This window comes from Perca fluviatilis, chromosome 7, assembly GCF_010015445.1.
Source record: "Perca fluviatilis chromosome 7, GENO_Pfluv_1.0, whole genome shotgun sequence".
NCBI lineage: Eukaryota > Metazoa > Chordata > Actinopteri > Perciformes > Percidae > Perca > Perca fluviatilis.
Genome location: NC_053118.1, coordinates 12,046,189 through 12,066,507, shown reverse-complemented (window position 1 = coordinate 12,066,507; position 20,319 = coordinate 12,046,189). Strand labels below are relative to the sequence as shown.

Below are 20,319 nucleotides of genomic sequence, written 5' to 3'. Positions count from 1 at the left end.
GCGATGGCAGCTTTGAGGATGGCACGCTTACTGTCAATGCCAGGAAGGTTTGCGACCTTGTAAAGTGAAGGGAGAGATGAGGGAGGAGGGGGGGGGGGGAGACATTAATGATGATAACTGGGCCTCCTTGGCAGAATAAGATCCAAATGGCACCAATGATCCAAATACACCTACCCCCACCCCCCCACCACCACCACCTACTGACTCTTAACACACACAAAGAAACACATTAAAATCTCCTCTAACGAAGCGCCTCTCAATTACACCTCTCCCATTACCATACAGTCGTTGGGAGGAGGAATATGGAAATGGCTAAAATAAAGGGGGAGAGACAGAAAGAGGTAGAGAAGGGGTGATGTATCCATTGAGCATCAGTATGGCTGATTCCCATGCTGAGTGCATGGATGGGGGAGGAAGTTGAAACAGTGTTGGACTAATTAATACAGTGTATAGTAGGAGGGCTGGTGTGGGCTTTCACTAACTGTGACACCTGCTGACTCCTAAATGCACGTTGTGTTGTTTTAATATGACAATTACTCCATTACCATATCTGAGAGATAGCATGGCCCCCCTAGGAATCCACCCGCGCTCTCTTTAGAACCTTTTAGCTCCGCTTCAAATTTTATCTATTTATGCTCCCACTTTCGAATAAGAAATCAGTTCACTTTAAGTATAAAATGCATTTTTTAGCAGCATGATTTGCGGTAATTCACAACGATGTGACATTTTGAGTTCTTTCTTCTGTCTTTTTTCATTAAGCATAAGAACAGTCAACAGATGTGGCCATGATTTGTCTGTGAACCTGTTGTTGTTCACAATGGCTGATAAAGTAATCACAACAGTGTGTGCCAATCTGCTGCATAAATGATTGAGAATATGTGTAAATATCAAGGGTTATGTACTTACTGTATCTAAACCTACAAGACCTTGAATTTATGGTTTTCATATCAGGCCAAGGTTTATCATCTGCGGCTCCTTTTTTAATTCCGAGATATTAAGCCGGGTATTTTTGTACCGTGTGTTGCTTGTGAATGAAGTGTTGCCAGTATTGTGGCAACATTCATCCCTTTCATTTGTCTGTTCCTTCACTATGGAAAACACTACTGTAACTTCCCAGTTCTTCTTCTGCCTAATTTCAAACAAACTAGAAATCCAAATGCATCACTTCCTGTGGGCCAGGAATCTCTGACACAAAGCAAATGCAAACGCTTTAATAGAATTTACATGTTTTGAATTGTGCAGTGCTATAGTCATCAGTGATGGGGTATAACAGACATCTCTACATTGCTGTGGATTACTGCTTTTAAAAAGCACTTTCTTTTGTTGAGAGCGTGGCACCCCAACCAACTGCAGTGTTCAGTTTTATGAAGAGCCCTCATTGTTCACCAGTGGCTAGTGCTTATGTATTTCATACAGCATGAACAGAACCCAGTGAGGGCCCGCTCTGTGTTTTTTTTTTATTTTTTCTTAGGCCCCAGTGGAGCCGGGCTGGACTGTGGCCCCATGATGGAGAGAGGTGTCTCTGCAAAAGTGAAAACAAATTCTCTCCTTGGCTGGCGTGAGCTATGGCACTGTGAGGCTTTATTGTCCCGGCCAAGGTGATAAGGGAGAGTAATTGCGTATTATACTGTCTGAGAATGTCAGGTCCAAACTGAGCACGAGTGCCCCATCCATCAACACATGATGGTGTGTGTTTATGTGTGTGTATGAAAGTGTGTTGTACACTGCACATGCTTGCTTGCATGATGCATTATTTGTGCTCTTATGTGCACATGAGTGTGTGTGTGTGTTTGTGTGTTTGTGAAGTGGGGCGGTGTTTATGGATTCATGTCTGTATATTTGCACCTGTCTAGTCATATCAGAGATTCACCATTTTTATTTTTGGCACCAACTAAGGTTTGTTCATGTCTATTTATGTATGTATGTATGTGTGTGCGTGTTTGTTTTGCCCATTCAGGATTTCAATAACGTACGTGTGTGTGTGTGCGTGCGTGCTTGCGCGCAGGTTTAGATAGAGCCTGGGAGCAGGTCAGGCAGCATCATTAATCAGCAGAGGGTTGTGTGTGACTCTCTGAGCTGACATCATTACATCCTACACCCTGCAGTAGCTCACTGCTTGGCCTGCCCTATCTGACCAGCCCAAAGACCCACAGACTCTCGCACGCACACACACATACACACCATTATTTCCATACCTTTCATACAATTGCAAAAGATACATAATGCTTAACAGATGTCTTCAGACATATCTCTAGTGCACTCCGTAGTCTCACAGCATGCATTACCCACTGCTCCCAGCACCATTACACACCAAACCTGAACAGCTGTAAGGGAAGAAAATAAAGTTAGAGATATGCAAGAGTGTGAATATCAAAGTATTAACAGGATTTAAATATTGTTTGTGTAACAAGTTGTGTTTTGCTGTTTGTGAAAGCGGTCTTTAGTCGTTTGTGGGCCTGTTTCACAGAGGCGTATTTAGGTAATGAATGCTTTGAGAGTCTGTCCAAACACGGCTGCTCCCTCAGCTCCGAAGCCCAGTTTGAGTTGTTTCTAGTTTCGTGTGTGTGTGTGTGTGTGTGTGTGTGTGTGTGTGTGTGTGTGTGTGTGTCTGTGTCTGTGTGTGTGTGTGTGTGTGTGTGTGTGTGTGTGTCATCATTGGCAAAAAAAAAATGTTAGTACAGCAAACCTTTCTTGGGAAAGTTGCCAAGTGTTTATCTTGTGTTTTCTCCCTCATGACTCTCATCTTTAAATCTTTTTTATTTTTTTAATATCTATTCCAAAAAAGGAATGAAGCCTTTTATCCTTGTTTGTCTCCCTTAGATCCAACTGTGCTGAGAACATCCGGAAGCACATTCTCCATACGGGCAAACACGAGGGCGTGAAGATGTACAACTGTCCCAAATGTAGCTATGCCACCAACTCTCCCATGGAGTTCCGCAACCACCTGAAGGAAAGTCACCCTGATATCGAGAATCCAGACCTCGCCTACCTACACGCAGGTAACTAATTGTTCAATTTGTATTTGAGGAGGCTCTGTTTCAAAACAAAAACTGTGTTATCGGTGTGTATGCCTCATCGCTCTCAACATCCATAACATTTTATGTGATTCGTGTCCCTAATGAGAAGATGTCTGTCAGGAGTAAGACTTGAACATATATGCCTACATCCAGAAACAGTGGAATGAAGACAGTCCTGAACACCCCTGTGTTTAAAAGGTCTTTGGCGCTCCAGGATTATTTACAGCAATGTCTTGCCTGAGCTGTTGGCTGAATCAAACGGATCAGCTGAAAGTTAAAGGGACGCTCCACCACTTTTACTATTTATATATTTACAATTTTCACGAGTCACCAGTAGTGCTACTCAGCTTGTTAAAACAGTTTAGAAATGAATGGGGCGGCAGTAACTCGGTGGGGACCTGGCTTGGGAACCTGAGGTGGCCGGTTATTTTTTTTTTTATTTAACCTTTATTTAACCACTCAAGAGTGTCCTGGCCAAGGCAGGCAGCAGTACAACCACACATACATGCCAATACAAAATACACAAAAACACTAAGAACATAAAACAACTGAAACAGCAAATCCCTCAGAGTCAACCAGAATACTAAACACATCAGGTAAAACATCTACAGCCAGATGTTATTCCCTCCAAGTCAAACAACATTCAAGTCAACAAGGTTCAAGTCCTGCACGAAAGATTCAGTTTGAAGTGTTGACTGGTTGTTCAGTCACCTCCTGGGCACTGCCTGTGAGCAGGGCAACAAATCCCTACGTGCTCTGGAGGGAGATTTCTAGTTTGAAAAAAAATAACATATGTCTTATTGATCTCAACTTGAGTCAACTTGAGTCAACTTTTTAATCAGAAAACCTGCATCACTAACTGGAGATATGGGGTTTAAAAGACCAGTCAGAGAAGGTCTAACAAAAGATGCAACTCAGTTGTATTATGGGTTGTATTAAGTGTAGGATCCAGTATTTCTGGAGCTTTACCCATTTTAGGGAGTAAGAGTCAGGATATCTCTTTTTCCTGTATGTCTTGCTGTTCTTGACCAATACTTTTAAATCTGTCTTGTTGGTTACCCCCAAATGTATGTAAGTGCCATAGTAAATCAGTGGACTGCCCCTTTAAGTGCCTTCCCAAGGGCAGTAGCTGGGAACTTATGTTCCCCATCCAGAATTGTTTTTGCTACTCCAAGCATTTGAACCCTACGTCTTGCATTTTTCATTCTTGCCTCACTAATTTTCTGCATTCCAATGTGTAATGTGCACGCCAACATACGCACATACAGTATATACCCGCAGACAAATCAACGTTTGAAATCTTTCTACTGAATTAAACCACCTGGCTGCCCCCGCAACCCTGCCCGGCCTCTATCATTCCACAGAGGTCAGCTCTTCCAGAATCCGTGAGTGTGTGTTTTTGTCGGATCGAGTCTTGCTATTCAGTGCTGATGGAGGGCACCCAGCCACAAAGAGGCAGCTATCAAAGAATGCTGGTCTAGCCATCCCTGCCAATCACTCAGGCCATAGAGACAGATGAAATCGTGTTCCTCCTATTGGTTCCTTTGTATCCCAGTGTTCCTCCTTTGTCCTTGAAGGCCACCAAATCCAATCGGCCGAGTGCTTGTCCTTCAGAAGAGCAGAGAGGACAGCCTTTATCCTGTTATCCCTTTGACCTTCCATAAAAGCAGTGGAGTTAGAGGGGAGCTGGAAAATGGCTGCATTCTGGCAGTACTGTGGTTTATTTCCTGTTGAAACTGAATGGATCTGGAGTTGTGTCTTTGTGCTGACTCTGAAAAGTTTAGTTTTTAAATTTCTCAAACAGGCTTATTTTTGGTATAATTTCTGTTCTTCAAATTCTTTGATCTCCTTTACTTCCATGCCCTAACCTCCCTGCACAACCTCTGTACCTTCAGCTATTCTTTAAAACACCTGCCTCCTTCATATTCTCCATACCCTCTCACCTTTAACCAAAGCACACCTTTTACGCTTCTTCTTACCCTTTCACCCGGAATTTCCCTCACCTCTGTTTGTCCTTATGCATGGCTGACCTTTGGTGAAGAAGATTCACTTTGTTTCTTAGCGTCCCCCTTAGGGTGATCTGTTAAGCCACATGAGAACATAACTGCTATACCAAGTAAAGGAAGATATTTCTCTCTATGTGTCCAGGCCAGTTCTGTGGCTTCATCTTAAATGGGGCTATGATCGTACTGGGGTTCCACCTAGCCGTAGCAAGCAGCATACGTTGTGGGGTTCAGTCTTTCAGTCATCTGGAGAAAACATATCCTCCGCTCTCGGTCAAGTCAAGCAGCATGTTTTCAAGATGTCATCATGACGCTGTATTCATATTCTGGTCATAGCACACCACAGATATGAACTCAAAGAATGACAGAAAAAGAAATGATCCAAAAATGCTGCTGATGGTGTCTTTACCCGAAAACTAAAATTCTTCCTGCGCCAATTAACAAAAAAGAAATTAGTGATCCCACTTTGCTTTCAGTGATGCATTACAGGTTTGTACACGTAAATGAACTATTGCAGGACTGCAGAAAACCATTTATCTGTTTAGGACCAATGCAATCAAACTATAGGGGGTTTGAAAAGGCATTGAAAGTACACTTGTGATCTCTCTCCCTCTTTCAAAAGAGGGAACAGGAAGGTGGGGTGGTAGCGGAAAGAGCAGTGTTTCATCTAAGTAGACAGAACGAGACCAAAAGAAAGAGACGGGGGAAAAAAAGATTAAGAAGGTAGATGTTGAATTAACCTGCTTGTGATTGCTCTCTGTCAGAGTGGCACCAGGGCCAGCAGCGAGAGGCAAATCATCTGTGATGGCCCTTCCCGCTGTTCCCCCTTTGAAAGACACAGATCAAACGCACCCTAGTCACGGGCCCTTGCAGCCCCTCGCACCGGATTGATTGACACCCGAACGTCTCCACTGCTGCTCTGTCTTTCCATATCACTCTCTCTCTCTCTCTCTCTCTCTCTCTCTCTCTCTCTCTCTCTCTTCGCTTGCGCTCTGTCTTCCCTTCTTTATTCAGCGTCGCACTTCGAATTAAAGCCCTTCTCAAGGATGAAAGCAGAGGTCCTTTGCAAACGAAGGAAGAGAGGGAATTAGACCCAGCAAGTGATGGAGGGGAATGATGATTAGAATTAGAGGGGGAAAAAGAAGGGGAAAAAAAGAGGTTAGATATGTGAGGGGAAAATGTTGCTGATAGGACACAATTTAATAAAATGCTAATGACAATTGTCTTCCTTGTGCGATCTGCAGAGAGATATGCCACAAAGAAGTGGGGGGTGTGTGTGTGTGTGTGTGTGTGTGTGTTGTGATCTCAGCATAGATAGCACTGCAGCAGAACTAGTGCTACAGGTACCTCTCAGAGCGCTGCCACTTTGCCAAATTATCACTCTGCCAGAACTTTCTTTCTAGTTAAAATGCTGCAACTACCCTATGACTGGAGCAGCTTTGGGAAATTGTGTATTTCCCTTCTTTCTTTGTTATCCCCCTCCAGCGAGGTCAGCTGTGGTTTCAGGGCAATGGCTTTGTTAAATCAGCCTCCTGTCCTGTTCAGTACCCAAAACTATGTTACACACACACACACACAACACACACACACACACACACACACACACACACACACACACACACACATACAGGTGAGATGTTGCCATTAGCTTTGTCAGAGCATCTTCATCCCACTATTTTAAATTGTGAATTATTTCCCTCATTTTCAGCCAAGGTTATAATTGCACGTCTTGGGGGCATAGCGATCAAATGCTTTGTAATTAGCTAACAGCGACTGAGTATTTGGATCCACTGCTCAGTGCCTAAAAAGATTTAAGAAAAATAAATAAAAAAAAAACTTCTTCAAGGCGTTGTTGCTGCTTTATGCAGATTCTATTTTCCTTAATAATGCATGATGGATAGCTACTGCAGAGGGCTGGGGGAGACCTGGCCTTGTAAGTGATGATCGTAATACGCAGTTACAACCACAGGCAAATTCATTTGTTTGCATATATTTTTTTTCCTTATTAAACAAATCTGTAAACAAATATGGGTTTGGATGGCTTTTACTTAAGTTATGCATCTGTGTGCCTCCCCGGCTCCCCTCCCTCGCTTTCACCTTCTGTTCATCATGTAATGAAACATTACTCTCCTGAGTTTTACTTGCCTATTGTGTTACAGCGGCGTGTTGGATTGCGGAGGACAGGTGTGTATGTCATGCAAATGTGTCCTGGTATCCCGGCACATATGACACTGTGTCGACGTTGTGAAAGAAGCCACAGACACTGACGATAAAATCAACATCTGTTTCTAATAACAACGTGTTATATGTGACACGTTTCTGTGTTGGAAAATATGTGGAAAAAAAACAATGCATCACAGTTTAAAGAAAAAACAACACCTATAGGACATCAAGTCGTCAGCTTTAGCGATGAACCTGCGTCTTTGTGTCACCGTCCTTATGTTGCATTCGCATGATAGGCATTAACTTTAAAAAGAAAAAAAAAAAGTCATTCTGTTCAGTACAATGTAAAGTCAGATGAACAGGGTGGATCATTGTGCTGATGCTGTCAAAGCGTAGATTTAGTAATTCGGAGTTGTATCTTACAAAGTCAACAATGAGACATTTGTTGGCTTAACGGGAAGCCAAAAAAAATAAATTGTTAAATATTTTTACCAGGAAAGAAAAGAGTGAGGAAATGGAGCTCTGCTGTTTAAGTTAAAACCATCAAAGCAATAGAAAAGGCATCATATACAGTTTTCTGACTGTTTCTCAAGATCCAGTATGGCCTAAAACATAAATAAATGTCGCCCTGTATGCCTTTCTTTCAGTTTTTACAACACTAACTATTTTGGTGCCTGTCGCCCTGTGTTTTTTATTCTGTCCCCATCATGTCTGATTTACCCCGACCACACAAAGCAACCTCAGCAAGCCTACATGTATGAACTTGAAGATTAGCTCAAGCTAGTGTTGGGTGTTAATTGGATAATTCCCTCATGGAGGAACACCTTTCAGCTTCATCTGGTCCTGAATGGCTCACTTTGGCGTGCGTGCGTGCGTGCGTGCGAGTCGGTTAGCTACGTGGTTTAGGGAAAAAAGGCCCACCGTCGGTTGCATGTGTCTTAGTAAACCAATACAGGGCCGGTCCTGGCCGAGCAAGCAGCAATTCCTGCATAATGACCTGCTCCGATAAGCGTGAAAACTCCCTCAACCGGCTGCATTTATCACACATCAGCCACAACAAACGGCTTTTTGTTTCATCCTCTTCTCCCATTCCCTTCCTCCTGGCATCAATCCAAGTGCCTCCGCTCAGCCGTTAAGTGGCCGTTCACAGCCTTGACTGACAAGTTCCATCCAATCAGCGTGGAGATGTAGAGGCAGTGGGTTTCTGGCTGCTCCGAATGTGAAGTGATGTCTACATTATGAGTTTACCACCTTTAGGCCATCACAGACAGATTTCTTTATCCACACGGTAAATGATGACTGGAAGTATTGTGTCATTGACAGACTGGGTCAACCTCTGCCTCCGTCTGAGCCTCTGGACAAGTTCTGTCACTGTCAGAAAATTTGAGGCAGATTGATGACACTTGATATACTGTATGCTCCCTGGTGTTGCAATGGCACAGTTATGATAGGTGCTTGCTTATGTTGCACTATTCTGAAAGAAGTTGCAGATGGCTTATGTAGGCCACAGCCTAGGAGTTGCACAGTGTGATAGCAGGACAAAAGGATACAATTGTTTAGTCCGCATAGGTTTTTAGTCTGATGCTACATTCTTTGTTGTTTGAAACATAGAATTGTGGATGTGCAAGGGCACAAGAAGGAGAACAGCCGTAAATAGTTTTGTTAACCACATGTAGAGATGATATTTAGCTACTTTCTGAACCGGTTAAATTAGGTAATGAGCAAATGTCTTCTGAGACTCCAGCTCAAACACCGAAAGCTACTTTTCCTGGAAAGCTACGGCACCAGTTTTTAGTTGGGAACACCAATTCCCTAGTGTGTATCATTTATATAAACTAGTACTTTTAAGACACCCTAAAGGGATTGTTTATAATGTGTCAGCGCACATCAAACGCTTAACTTCTTTCTTTTTAATCAAAAAATGAAAGGAAAAATATTTGCATGTTTGTATGTTTGCAAGACCGTTTGTCAGAACAATGGAGTATGCTTTCATGTGAACATGCAGTACTTAGACAGAAACACACGCACAGACACACACAAACACCTCGTGTGAGTGACGTGTGGTGGGGATGCTGGCGGGCAGGGCTGCTCCTCCTGTATGGGACAGTGAATATGGGACCAGACAGGCCGCCGTCTCCTATAAAGCCTCATCCATAATTCAATCTTCCTTCTCCCCTCAATTCAGACACTGGACGTATCCAGCTACAGTCAACAGCTAACCTGTCTTAAGACAGGAAAGAAAGACCGAAAGAGAGAAAACAATAGGTGTTTTGTTATTGAGATTTATAAATTTAAGAGATAAGAAAGAAAAGCAGAATTTGTTAAGGAGAGGAGGTTGTGACACAACCGAGACTGCTGATTTTTCTCTTTTAGCCCAGCTTGCCCCATCTTGACCTTTACTGAGTCAACACAGCTCCTAGTACCAACATGTTTTCCCTTATCTACACCCTCATAGGCTGAAGTGCACTTCTAAGATCTTCACCACAACCTTTGCCCCTTTTACTGTGCAAAGGACCCTTTTCTTCCTCCTTCGCCTCTCTCTAGCCTCCGTGTGTCGTCTGTTGGTGGCTCTCCAAACGTCTTGGCATCTCTAATTACCAACAGGCTCAACTTTCCCAACTAAACAACCAATTACCAACGCTTTAGCCCAACCCAGTCCCATGTTTCCTGATACAGTGGCCTATTAGGGCCCCTTATTTCTCCCCTAGCATAATTGAATCCCCTAGCTGCTCATCAGTGGGCTAATTTAAGCCAATGTGCAGAGTTGGTAATCAGAGGGGCTGCCTATTAGACTACCAGACCCCAATTAAGTGCCCTCTTATTTCCAACATAACAAGCCACTATCACTAGTGCTGTTATTGTATTTCCCTCTTTAGTGCCCAGTTTTGTTTGGGTAAATCTGTGGTCTGTTTGGAGAGCAATGAGAGGAAAAGAGGGTAAAGAGAAGTGGAAGAGAGGAGTTTCAGTGTGAAGTTAAGCACTGGTACAGGTGGTATTCAAAGAAATGCGCTTGTAGAGAAAAAGGACACTAATTAGAGCGAAAATCCAGAGAGCAAAGATCTGCCTATTTTTTGTTCTACTGTCTGATTGATAGAACTTCGATGTTTCTGTCCAAAACACCCTTTACTGTGAAGGCTCCTCTGGAAGTACTACAACAGATTTCATCAAAAGGGGAAAAAAAGGATTTCATGGACCACCTTGAGTCTGCGGTGCAAGAGTTTTATGTGAAAAATATTCCTGCTTTCCTCCTAAATCAAAAACGTAGTGATGAGACTAATGAGTGAAATTCAAGCATCTCATTAACATGAGAGAGCGCCTGGCCTGATCCGTTGCAGAGGTGTTTTCGGCCACATTATTTGGGTTCAATGAGTGCACGTCACCCGAATCTTGTTAGAAAATGTATGTCTTTAAACTTAAAAAAATTCAAAACGTCTATCTCCTCCTGCCACTTGGGTCTGCCAAAATCTGATGTGACTTACTGTAATACCGCTTTAACTTGACAAATAGATTTGAAATGGAAAAGGTTCCGAGACAAATGCCTTCACCAAATATTTCACTTTTTCCTCTTTCCTTATTCTCCCTCCCTTTTTTTCTCTGCTCTGTCCTGTCTTGGTGACTGGGGCAGTTGAAGGGAGCCAGAGTGTGAAAGAGGCCCACAGAGGGCTGATGAGGACTGTCTTAGCAAAGCGTGTCTCAACTCTGGGACTGCAGCATTTGTGTGTGTGTGTGTGTGTGTGTGTGTGTGTGTGTGTGTGTGTGTGTGTGTGTGTGTGTGTGTGTGTGTGTGTGTGTGTGTGTGTGTGTGTGTGTGTGTGTGTGTGTGTGTGTGTGTGTGTGTGTGTGTGTGTGTGTGTGTGGTAGCAAGAAATGGTCTGCGTGCGTGTCTCGAAGTCTAAGTGTGGGTGTGTTTAGTGTTGGTGTCGACTCCCCATAGCCTAATTAAAGGGCGAGGAAAGCCACTCACTGGGAGATTAAACCTAAAAGGGTAAATTAGCACTCAAAAGGGGTGTGGCAAATTCACACATACGCACAGGCCATGAAATCTCTTCTGACACCTGTGAAAAAAGAGAATAAGGAGGATGGAGAGAGGGGCAAACTTTTGTATTTCAATAGCAGAGCTCGGTGCTATGTAGTTGTTCAGATGAGACTCTGAACAGGGCACTTCTAAAAAAGGAAAAAAAAAAAAATATGAAACAGACTAATAATAAATATCAAAACAGATTTTTAACTTGTAATTTTAGGGATAGACATAAAATGTTTGACATAAAATGACTCAGTCATGGAGGCGTAAACCTTCACTGAATTTCATGACAGATCTTATTTTTAATTCTCACTTACATTAAACACTTTATAAAACATTACATCTAACTTGTTCACTTTTTTAGCGGTCATTTGAAGGGTTAATATTATCCAACTTAGTCCTTGTAATGACTTACCATGCAGTTAGTTTTGGCTTTATTTGCTGCGTTTTTAAAGGGTTGTGCTAGAGATTTAGTACTGTACATGCTTAGGGACAAGAGATACATTCAATTTCAAAGAGCAGACAGAGATACACTGACTTTAAGTCCCTAGTATTGGATATAGTGTATTTGAAACATCCCTGCCCTTTGTTCTGTAAAGCAGGATTCCTGTCATACATGTGTAGTTTCCAAGTCGAGGCTCACAATTTTCCTTAGTAATAGTTTTCCATCAAATATTCAAAACACTTCAACTGTGCACTTACTGGACATTCATCAAGCATGTATGGGGCCGATTTAAACTTAAAATCAGTGACGTCTGATAGTGAGAGTGAGGGTTTGCAGCAGTGTAGCATTTGTGATGTTGTAAAGCAGACACGCATGCGCACACACACACACACACACACACACACACACACACACACACACACACACACACACACACACGTACATACGTGAGGGACAGATGAGTGTCACATCATCGGCCATATATATATCCCACAATTCAACAGCGGGTGTTAATGCCTTGGGCAATGCTGATATCTCTTTATAACTGTCTGCCCATGTTGTTTAACCCCCGTACTACTCTGTCAGTATATCAGCTTGCTTTCTGCCTCTTTCTTCTAATGCCTCGTGTTTGTGTGTGTTATGATGTCTTAGCATTTGGGAGTTTGTGTGTGTTGAGAGTGATTGATATGACTCTGGGCCAGGAGCTAAGCTCTGTCATGCTATCTGTCGCTCTATCTGTTTGTCTGTTCTGTGTTGTCTTCTACTCCTGTTTGACTGGTATCAAACAAGTATGTTGTTTGAGAGAGAGAGAGAGAGAGTGTGTGTGTGTGTGTGTGTGTGTGTGTGTGTGTGTGTGTGTGTGTGTGTGTGTGTGTGTGTGTGTGTGTGCGCGCGCATGCATGCATGCATGTCATCTGTCAGTGTCTTGCTCCACAATCCGACATCTAGCAGAGAATCTGAGCTTGGCGCGCGCACACACACACACACACACACACACACACTGTATAAAGATGCACACACACACACACACACAGGTTTACACAGAACTACATCTCCAATCTTATAGTTTCTTGCCCCAGGGAGTAAGTGTGTATGTGTGCACGTATAAGAGATTTCATGTGTATGTGTGTGCTTCTGCGAATACACACAAACACACATACTCTTGCATGTCTTTCTGTTTGTGGGTGTAAGAAAATAGATCTTGGTTCTGTCACGGCTGGGCCTGCAGGCATAAGAGGCCTTAACGGATGTCTCTGTCAGTGAAACACACACTCACACACACACACACACACACACACACACACACACACACACACACACACACACACAGACGATACAGGTCCCAGACCCCTCTCCCTCCTGGACTTGCAGTGAGGAATACAAGATTCAGGCTCCTCTCTAGATAGTGATCAGCCTCGCTGTGGCTTCAGAAATGCTATCTTCATCGTGCGGCTGAATTGATAATACTCCCCCCCCCCCACCCCCCCCCCCCACGCATTTTATTACAAAGGCCCAGTTTGGAAAAAGGTAATCATTTACTGTTGCTACTATCTCCCCTGAGCCATACATCTTCTGTCTTCACAGGACAAAGTTCTCCCGCTGCTACTGACGCTGTTTTTCCCTATTTTATTTTATTTTTTACTTTGTCAGTGGGTTCACAGACAGCTACTTTTAAGTTTATCATCCTCTTGCTGCCTCAGAGTTTTACACATACAGCATACCCACGTGGTAGAATTAGATCTTTTTGTTAAATGTATGTATTATGTGTTAGTTTTTGAAAGCATGCATGTAGGGGACAGAAAGGCTGCAGTGAATGAAGGACTAATCCCTTTGGGCACATAGAGGAATCCAATACCAAGTACCAAAATCTCATCATTTCAATTATCATATTTATCATATTTATTCATTTTCTCCCAGCCAGACTTAATGCTGTCTCTCTCCCTCTCCCTCTTTCACCGCTCCTTCTTCTGTACATTAATCTATTTTTTCCCTCCATTGCTCTCTCCACTGGCGACATGTGAGCCTGTCAGTCACGTTGATTGACAGCACTCAAGTGGCCTACGGAAAAAGCAGCTCATTTTTTCTTTCTTTTTTTCCCCCTTTTTGGTCAAACGCTGTGCCGGTGATGCCGGGGCCTTATCAGGAAACCCAATTTATTGCCGTTTCTCTGGGCGAAAGGGGTTGCCACTCACACTGACTGACAGCTCTCAGATTTGCAGGCTCCAGTGTAGGGATTTCCTTTAAGTTGTTATGTTTATTTCCTTTTTTTTTTTTTTTTCGTGCTGTCGGAGATTATTCTACCGCACGTGGACGTACGTACACACTTTACACGCATACACAAAGACATAGTGCATAGATCTGCCTCCCTCCCTCGTCTCCAAACCGTTTTGTTTTGTTATGACCTTGGCAGTGATTTTGACTGACGGACGGCGATCCGCGGTCCCGCTCGCCACACAGCGGGTCAAGTTCATCCTTGTGAACATCCTTGTTTGGTAATTGTTTTAATCTTGGGGGAGGAATTGAAGGTAAAGAAAATTTACTTTTAAATGGAAAACTCACTTGATTCATGCAGAGACTGTTGTGTTTTTATGTGCAGACTGCAAAGGCATGTTTGTTTTCATTGCTAAGAACATTACATATGGGAATGTGGGCTCATGTATGAATTTATGTTCTCATCTCAGCTGTGTGCTTTTACATTTCCCTCCCTCTGTGTGTGTGTTTGTGTGTGTGTGTGTGTGTGTGTGTGCGTGCGTGCGTGCGTGCGTGCACACAAATTCCTTGCCTTCGTCTGATATGCATTTGAAAACACATCGATGTATGTCATCATGTGTGAGTTTTTTTTGCATGTCTGTGCAGTGTATGCATGTGATGCCTGCGTGTGCGTGTGTCAGCTCCCACGTGTGTGCATTTGTGTGTGTCGAGTATGACCTCCGAATCCCGAGGCTTATCGTGGCGGTGTTCCACATTATTGATAGCGAGCGGAGATATCGACAGGCCAAGCGCCGGCAGCTTGCAGCAGCGCCGGCAAGCGGGATGGGACTTTGATATGACATATTGTGCGTCTCAGCACAAGCCATAAATAATTCTGACACGTTTTTGTATGCATGGGAAAGTCCTTGATTCAGCCTCCCATAAAAATAAACTTCTATTATGGAAGGTATTTGTCAAGTGGGCGCGTGATGGATGGCCCAGCGTTTACCCCGTGGCAGGACGATGGGTTATGGATGCCCGCCGCCCCTTGCCGGGGGAGGAGTCGCACCCAGCAACGCTGACACTAGAGTAATTACTGCCCTCCTCACCACGGCAACGGAGGGAGGGAAGTGGACGAGGGATGAGGGCGGAGGGGGAGGGGGGGGATACACACACCTGCACCTCCCTCCGCCACTCCCTCCACACTGTCCTGTAACGCTACCGGTGTAAAATGAAGAAGGTGATGTAGGCTGTAAGGGCAGTGATGATTGGACACAGATGGATGGATGGATGGATAGATGGATGGACGGACAGATAGACGGGTGGACATGATTGATTTATTAATGGATTGACTGGGGAGACAGCCCTTTCCATTCCTCGTGAAGATGTTAGATATTGTTAAACGTCAGTATATTACTGCCTAATTAGTTCTGACATTTTTAGCTTGATTACTGTAAACAAATGAGCCTGTGGCGTGGTCATGATTACTCGTCTGCATCTCATTATATTATTATCATCTTATTGCTTCTTTGTGTCTTAGAGCTGACAATATTCCTTGATTAAACGCTTAATCAAATGTCAGAAAATTAACAGTTTTGATAAGATGAACTTTATAGATCCCACACTGGGAAATAGAAGTGTCACAGCAGCAAATGACAGTACAAGAACGGATATGTAGTATGAATAAGTAACCTTGGAGCAAATAGATAAACTACTACATACGTTATGAATAACTACACTAAAAGAAATTACGCATTGAAACAAAAGTAAAACCCACTAATACTATATACACCCAGCATAAATAGAAACTACAAAGTCAGTGAGACAAAACTAGTCACAGTTTGGATGTGCTGCTGTTTCCTGTTTAATATTATTGTAAACGAATACCTTTTACTTTCGGACAGTTGACTGGAAGAAACAAGCATTTTCAAAATGCCATTGAATAAATAATTCATTAATCAAACTATCACAAGAGATAATATATATGTTGGAATATTTGCAAACCGTTGATTTTTCTGTGACCCTTTCAGTCTTTTGACCGTCTTTTGTTGCCAACAAACCTGACCGTTTCAGAGTTTTCACGATGTAAAAGTGTAACACTTCTGACATTATAAACTGATATCCACCTTGATCAAAGCTAGTACACTATGCCTCAAAAGGAAAGTTGTGATGAAAAAACAATCCTTAAATTTAATTGTATTAGTTTTGTAGACAAATATTGCGGAGCTTGATCTGATAAGAGCACTGTATAAATAAAATGAGTACTTTAGCAGAGAAAAGCTGGGGGGTGTTACTTTGCATACATTCACAAGTTCATGCCCATGCAATCTTATGTTGGTGCACTTATGAATATGTACAGGCATTTGTGTGTGCTAATGAGCACATGTGTGCGTGTTTATATGTCAGTCTGTGGGCCCAGCAGCCACATTGAGCTGAGGCCTGGGTGCCATCTGAGGAAGAGGAGGAAGGTAGGCGTGGGGCTAGGAACAGGTGAGGGATGGGTGCTCTCCTAACCGCCGCTATCCCCACTACCCTGCGTAGGTGTGCAGGTGGGGCGGGGGGGTCAGGGTGGGGGCCACAGTGGCAGCCCGTCAGTGGGAGTGACACCTGTTCACTGCTGCCCACCCCTTCATCCTTACAGCTGCTGTGCTTCCACTGCCTCAACCTTTTTTTCCCTGCCTTCCATCTCCGTTGCCTTCCCAGCTCCTCTTCCTCCTCCTCCTCGTCCTCCTCCTCCTCCTCTTGCTTAGCAGCAAGGAGGAGAAGCTCGTCACAGCAGGCCGGGGAGCAGCGAGATGGACCCGTCCAGATGTTGTTACATGTGACAAAGGAGGAAGGTTTTGTCAGGACACAAACGATTACTGCTGCTAAGGCTGCTGTTAAGTGAGATGATTGGTACTGTGTGTGTGTGTGTGTGTGTGTGTGTGTGTGTGTGTGTGTGTGTGTGTGTGTGTGTGTGTGTGTGTGTGTGTGTGTGTGTGTGTGAATCAACTGGCATAATCCACAGACATATACACACTGTCTGCAAAAACACAGGTGTACATAGACCTTAAATGTTTTCTGTACAAACATGTTTGAGAAACAGCAATACATAGTCATTTCAGCTTTTTTTGAGTGTGCTAAATTGTATTTCATTATTCTAAAATTCAACATAAAGTTTCCATTTTGAAGAGCAGTTATGTTGTGTTATCGCCCCAAACTATACACTATACGACTATACAACTATACACTGCCACAGTCAAGCTTTTCTAACCTCCAGGCTTCTGCAACCTTCAACAGGAGGGAAAACTGTTTTCTAACCTAATTTGGCGATAATTGCAACGCAAACATTCATTGATGAACAAAAAGTAAGTAGACCTTTGGCTTCGTCTATGACTTTAATTATTTTGATTCTCTTGTTTGATGAGCACCCTTAAGTTTCATGGGATGTATCAAGCTAAATAGCTGGTAATCTATTACACAGCATCCACTACACACCTTGCATACAAATCCAGACTGAGGCAGACCGTATTAAGAAATGCCTGTTTGCACGGATCGGCCTTGTTTGACCTGGTAACCTCTACAAGGTCCAGATAGGTAGACTGAAGCTGCTGTCGGCCGCTACAGATGAGGGGTCAGGGAGAGGAACAGGCCTCGGTCAATAGGCTTAGAAGACCATCAGGGACTATTGATTGTGGCGGACAGTGAGGCCAGCTCTGCACTAATTGTTTCTTTACTAGCCTGTGGCAAAGACAACAGTCACGGGCAGGGACTCATGAATCTTACATCTGTTTTGTTGCTAAAGCACCGGGAGTTAATAGCCTTTGATTACCGAGGGGTTTGTGTGTGCATGTTTGTGTAGGTGTGTTTGTGTGGTTGTGGATGAGGCACGTGTAATAATGTGTGTGTGTGTGTGTGTGTGTGTGTGTGTGTGTGTGTGTGTGTGTGTGTGTGTGTGTGTGTGTGTGTGTGTGTGTGTGTGTGTATAATGTGTTTACACAAGAGAATCAGTGGCCAGATTTGTATATCAAACATTTATGCGTTTGTGAGTGTTTGATTTGACTTCTGCTGCAGAATCACTTTTTTTAATGTAACAATTTGGTCACTACAATTTTGAGCACTTTTCTTTTATCTAAAGCACACCATAACATCATTGTTTTTTGCAGAAGAACATGAAAATGAATTGTTTTGCTCAGAGCATGAATTAGTAGTGTGATCATAATGCAGTTCTGATATTCTAATTGTGTCCTAAGCAATGTGAGCATCAGTCCAAGTAAAGGAATGACAGTGTAACTATGTATTTAATGTGGCACTTGTAGCATTTTAGAAGTCAGTGTATATATAAAACAAAATTAATTCTAATGCTGTCATATAGCTTCTGTAAAAAAACAAGCAAAACAACATGGATGTAAGGTAATAATAGTTGGCGTGTGGACAAGGGGTATTGTTAGTTGCTGGTGTGTGTCAGGGCTACATTTCCCATAAACCCTGCTGTTAATTTCTTAGAAATGCAAAGTTAAGATGGTACTACTGTAAATGTTTTAAGTTAAAATGCTATATATTGGACCTGTAATGACTTTAAGTAAGTGATTTACCTGAAATCCCCTTTCCGCACTTTAGTCTGAGTCACTAACTTTAAATATAGCTCACTATTCAGTTGTCAACTCAAATTATTTCAGCGCAGTTTACCTTGGCTGACCATTTACACAGTGATACAAATAGTTTCTTTCCGCATACCCCCTCCTTCACTCCTGCCCCACCGGAACTGTGTTTTTTTTTGTTTGTTTTACTGGTGTTGTGCATCGTGTTGATTTTCAGAGGGCAGAGCCCTGTACAAGAGTCATATCTGCTATTCTAACCCCGCTGCAGTGGCCAGGCGGTATTCAACTGCGTGCGGTTTGTTTATTGCGTACAGCAGCAGAGTTTGTTTGTGGCCGGCTGTCAGAGCGGCCAGCCCGTTGTGATGAAAGACACTTGGACCTTCCCATCCATTTCACATTTGCTCCAATCAATTATTCAACAGGACAGCCAATTAAAAATGAGGGAGAGCGGTCAGGCCCTCGCCCCCCGAAGGCCGCCACTAGACAACTCTCTCCGTGAATAATTGGTGCAATTAATTTAGCATTGAGCAATAAAGGAGTTCTCACTCTCCCCTCTCGCTCTATCTCTCTTACTCCCTATATACTGCAGACGCTCTCAACACACCAGTCAACATTACAGACACACATCACAACAGCGCACACACTGCAGCAGTAATAATAGTGGAACATTTGTGAACTATTGTATAACATACAGGTGAGGCCATAGCTTCTGATTGCAATTTGCCCTCCTTTCATTTGTAGTAAGTAACCTAATTAAATAAAGAGTGTTTAACAAGAACCAAAAGGCATCAAACTGCCATACATTTTTGGTTATATTGGTGGATATTTGCTTTATAATGGTCACCAGCTGGAGGTAATGCTTTATCTAGCTTGTTATTTCCCAGCTACATCACTAGAAATGTAGTCACACACACTGACAAAAACACAGCTGTGCCCTCTGGGACACTCACTCACTCACTCATTCATTCATTCATTCATTCACTCACTCACTCACACACACATTACAGGGTCGCAGCAGGAGAGAATCTAAGAAAAGGTTTCAGGAGCCTCAGTAACCGTAATTGATTGTCATACTTTTTTTCATTCATATTCCATTTACCTGATTCTATACATTTCTCCCTCTTATTGTCCCTTATCTGCAATTATGGTTAATTTGCTGCTGCCCTCATGACATGGTGCCTGTACCAGTAATGACACACACACACACACACACACACACACACACACACACACACACAGTAATAACAACACTCGGGAGGAGGGTAATAGTGACAGGTAAATTCTGCAACAGCTTTGATTAATTCAATCACAACAGAAGTATTATGACGGACCAAACATCCTTCACACTCTGCCTTCTTCTTTCTGCCCCCCTTTCTCCTCCTCTATCATCCTCTCTTTATTGATCAATCTCTAACTCCTAGTATAACCCCCCTTCTCCACCACCCACCTCCATGAACAACCCCCACCCACCTCTTTTGATAGCCAGATTGACAGTTGAGTAATTTCACTGTCAGTGCTGACTGACGCATGGTAATGGGAAGACGTTTCAGAGCGGCATTACAACACAAAATAATTTCCAATTTACCGCTCATCAAAAGTACCCTTACAAAAATAAAGAGAGCAAGGGAGGGATGGGAAAAGAGAGAGAGAGAGAAAGGGAGGTGAGGGGAAACACAACAGTGGATTTATGGCTTCAATTACTGATATTTCACATTTAGTTTAAAGCGACATGTTTTTGTAATGTGACAGGCTTCACTGGATTTGAAAACGTCTTCAGACCTCTCCACTCTCCTCTTCTTCTGTTCTCCCCCCACCCACCCCATCCATTTCTCTCCCTTCTCTTGCAATGTAGATAATGAAATGGGGGATGTTGAGGAAGAGAGTGATAGCTGTGACTCCT

At 43.1% G+C, this 20,319-nt stretch overlaps 1 protein-coding gene across 2 annotated transcripts in view; it reads left to right on the top strand.

The window, feature by feature from the left end:
• znf407 (zinc finger protein 407) overlaps nucleotides 1-20,319 on the top strand; it is a 156,690-nt gene that overhangs the window by 111,034 nt on the left and 25,337 nt on the right. For both annotated transcript variants that reach the window (XM_039806848.1, XM_039806849.1), the window contains exon 9: nucleotides 2,821-2,999. In XM_039806848.1, coding sequence (XP_039662782.1) covers nucleotides 2,821-2,999 — 179 coding nt within the window. The remainder of the gene's footprint in view (nucleotides 1-2,820; nucleotides 3,000-20,319) is intronic.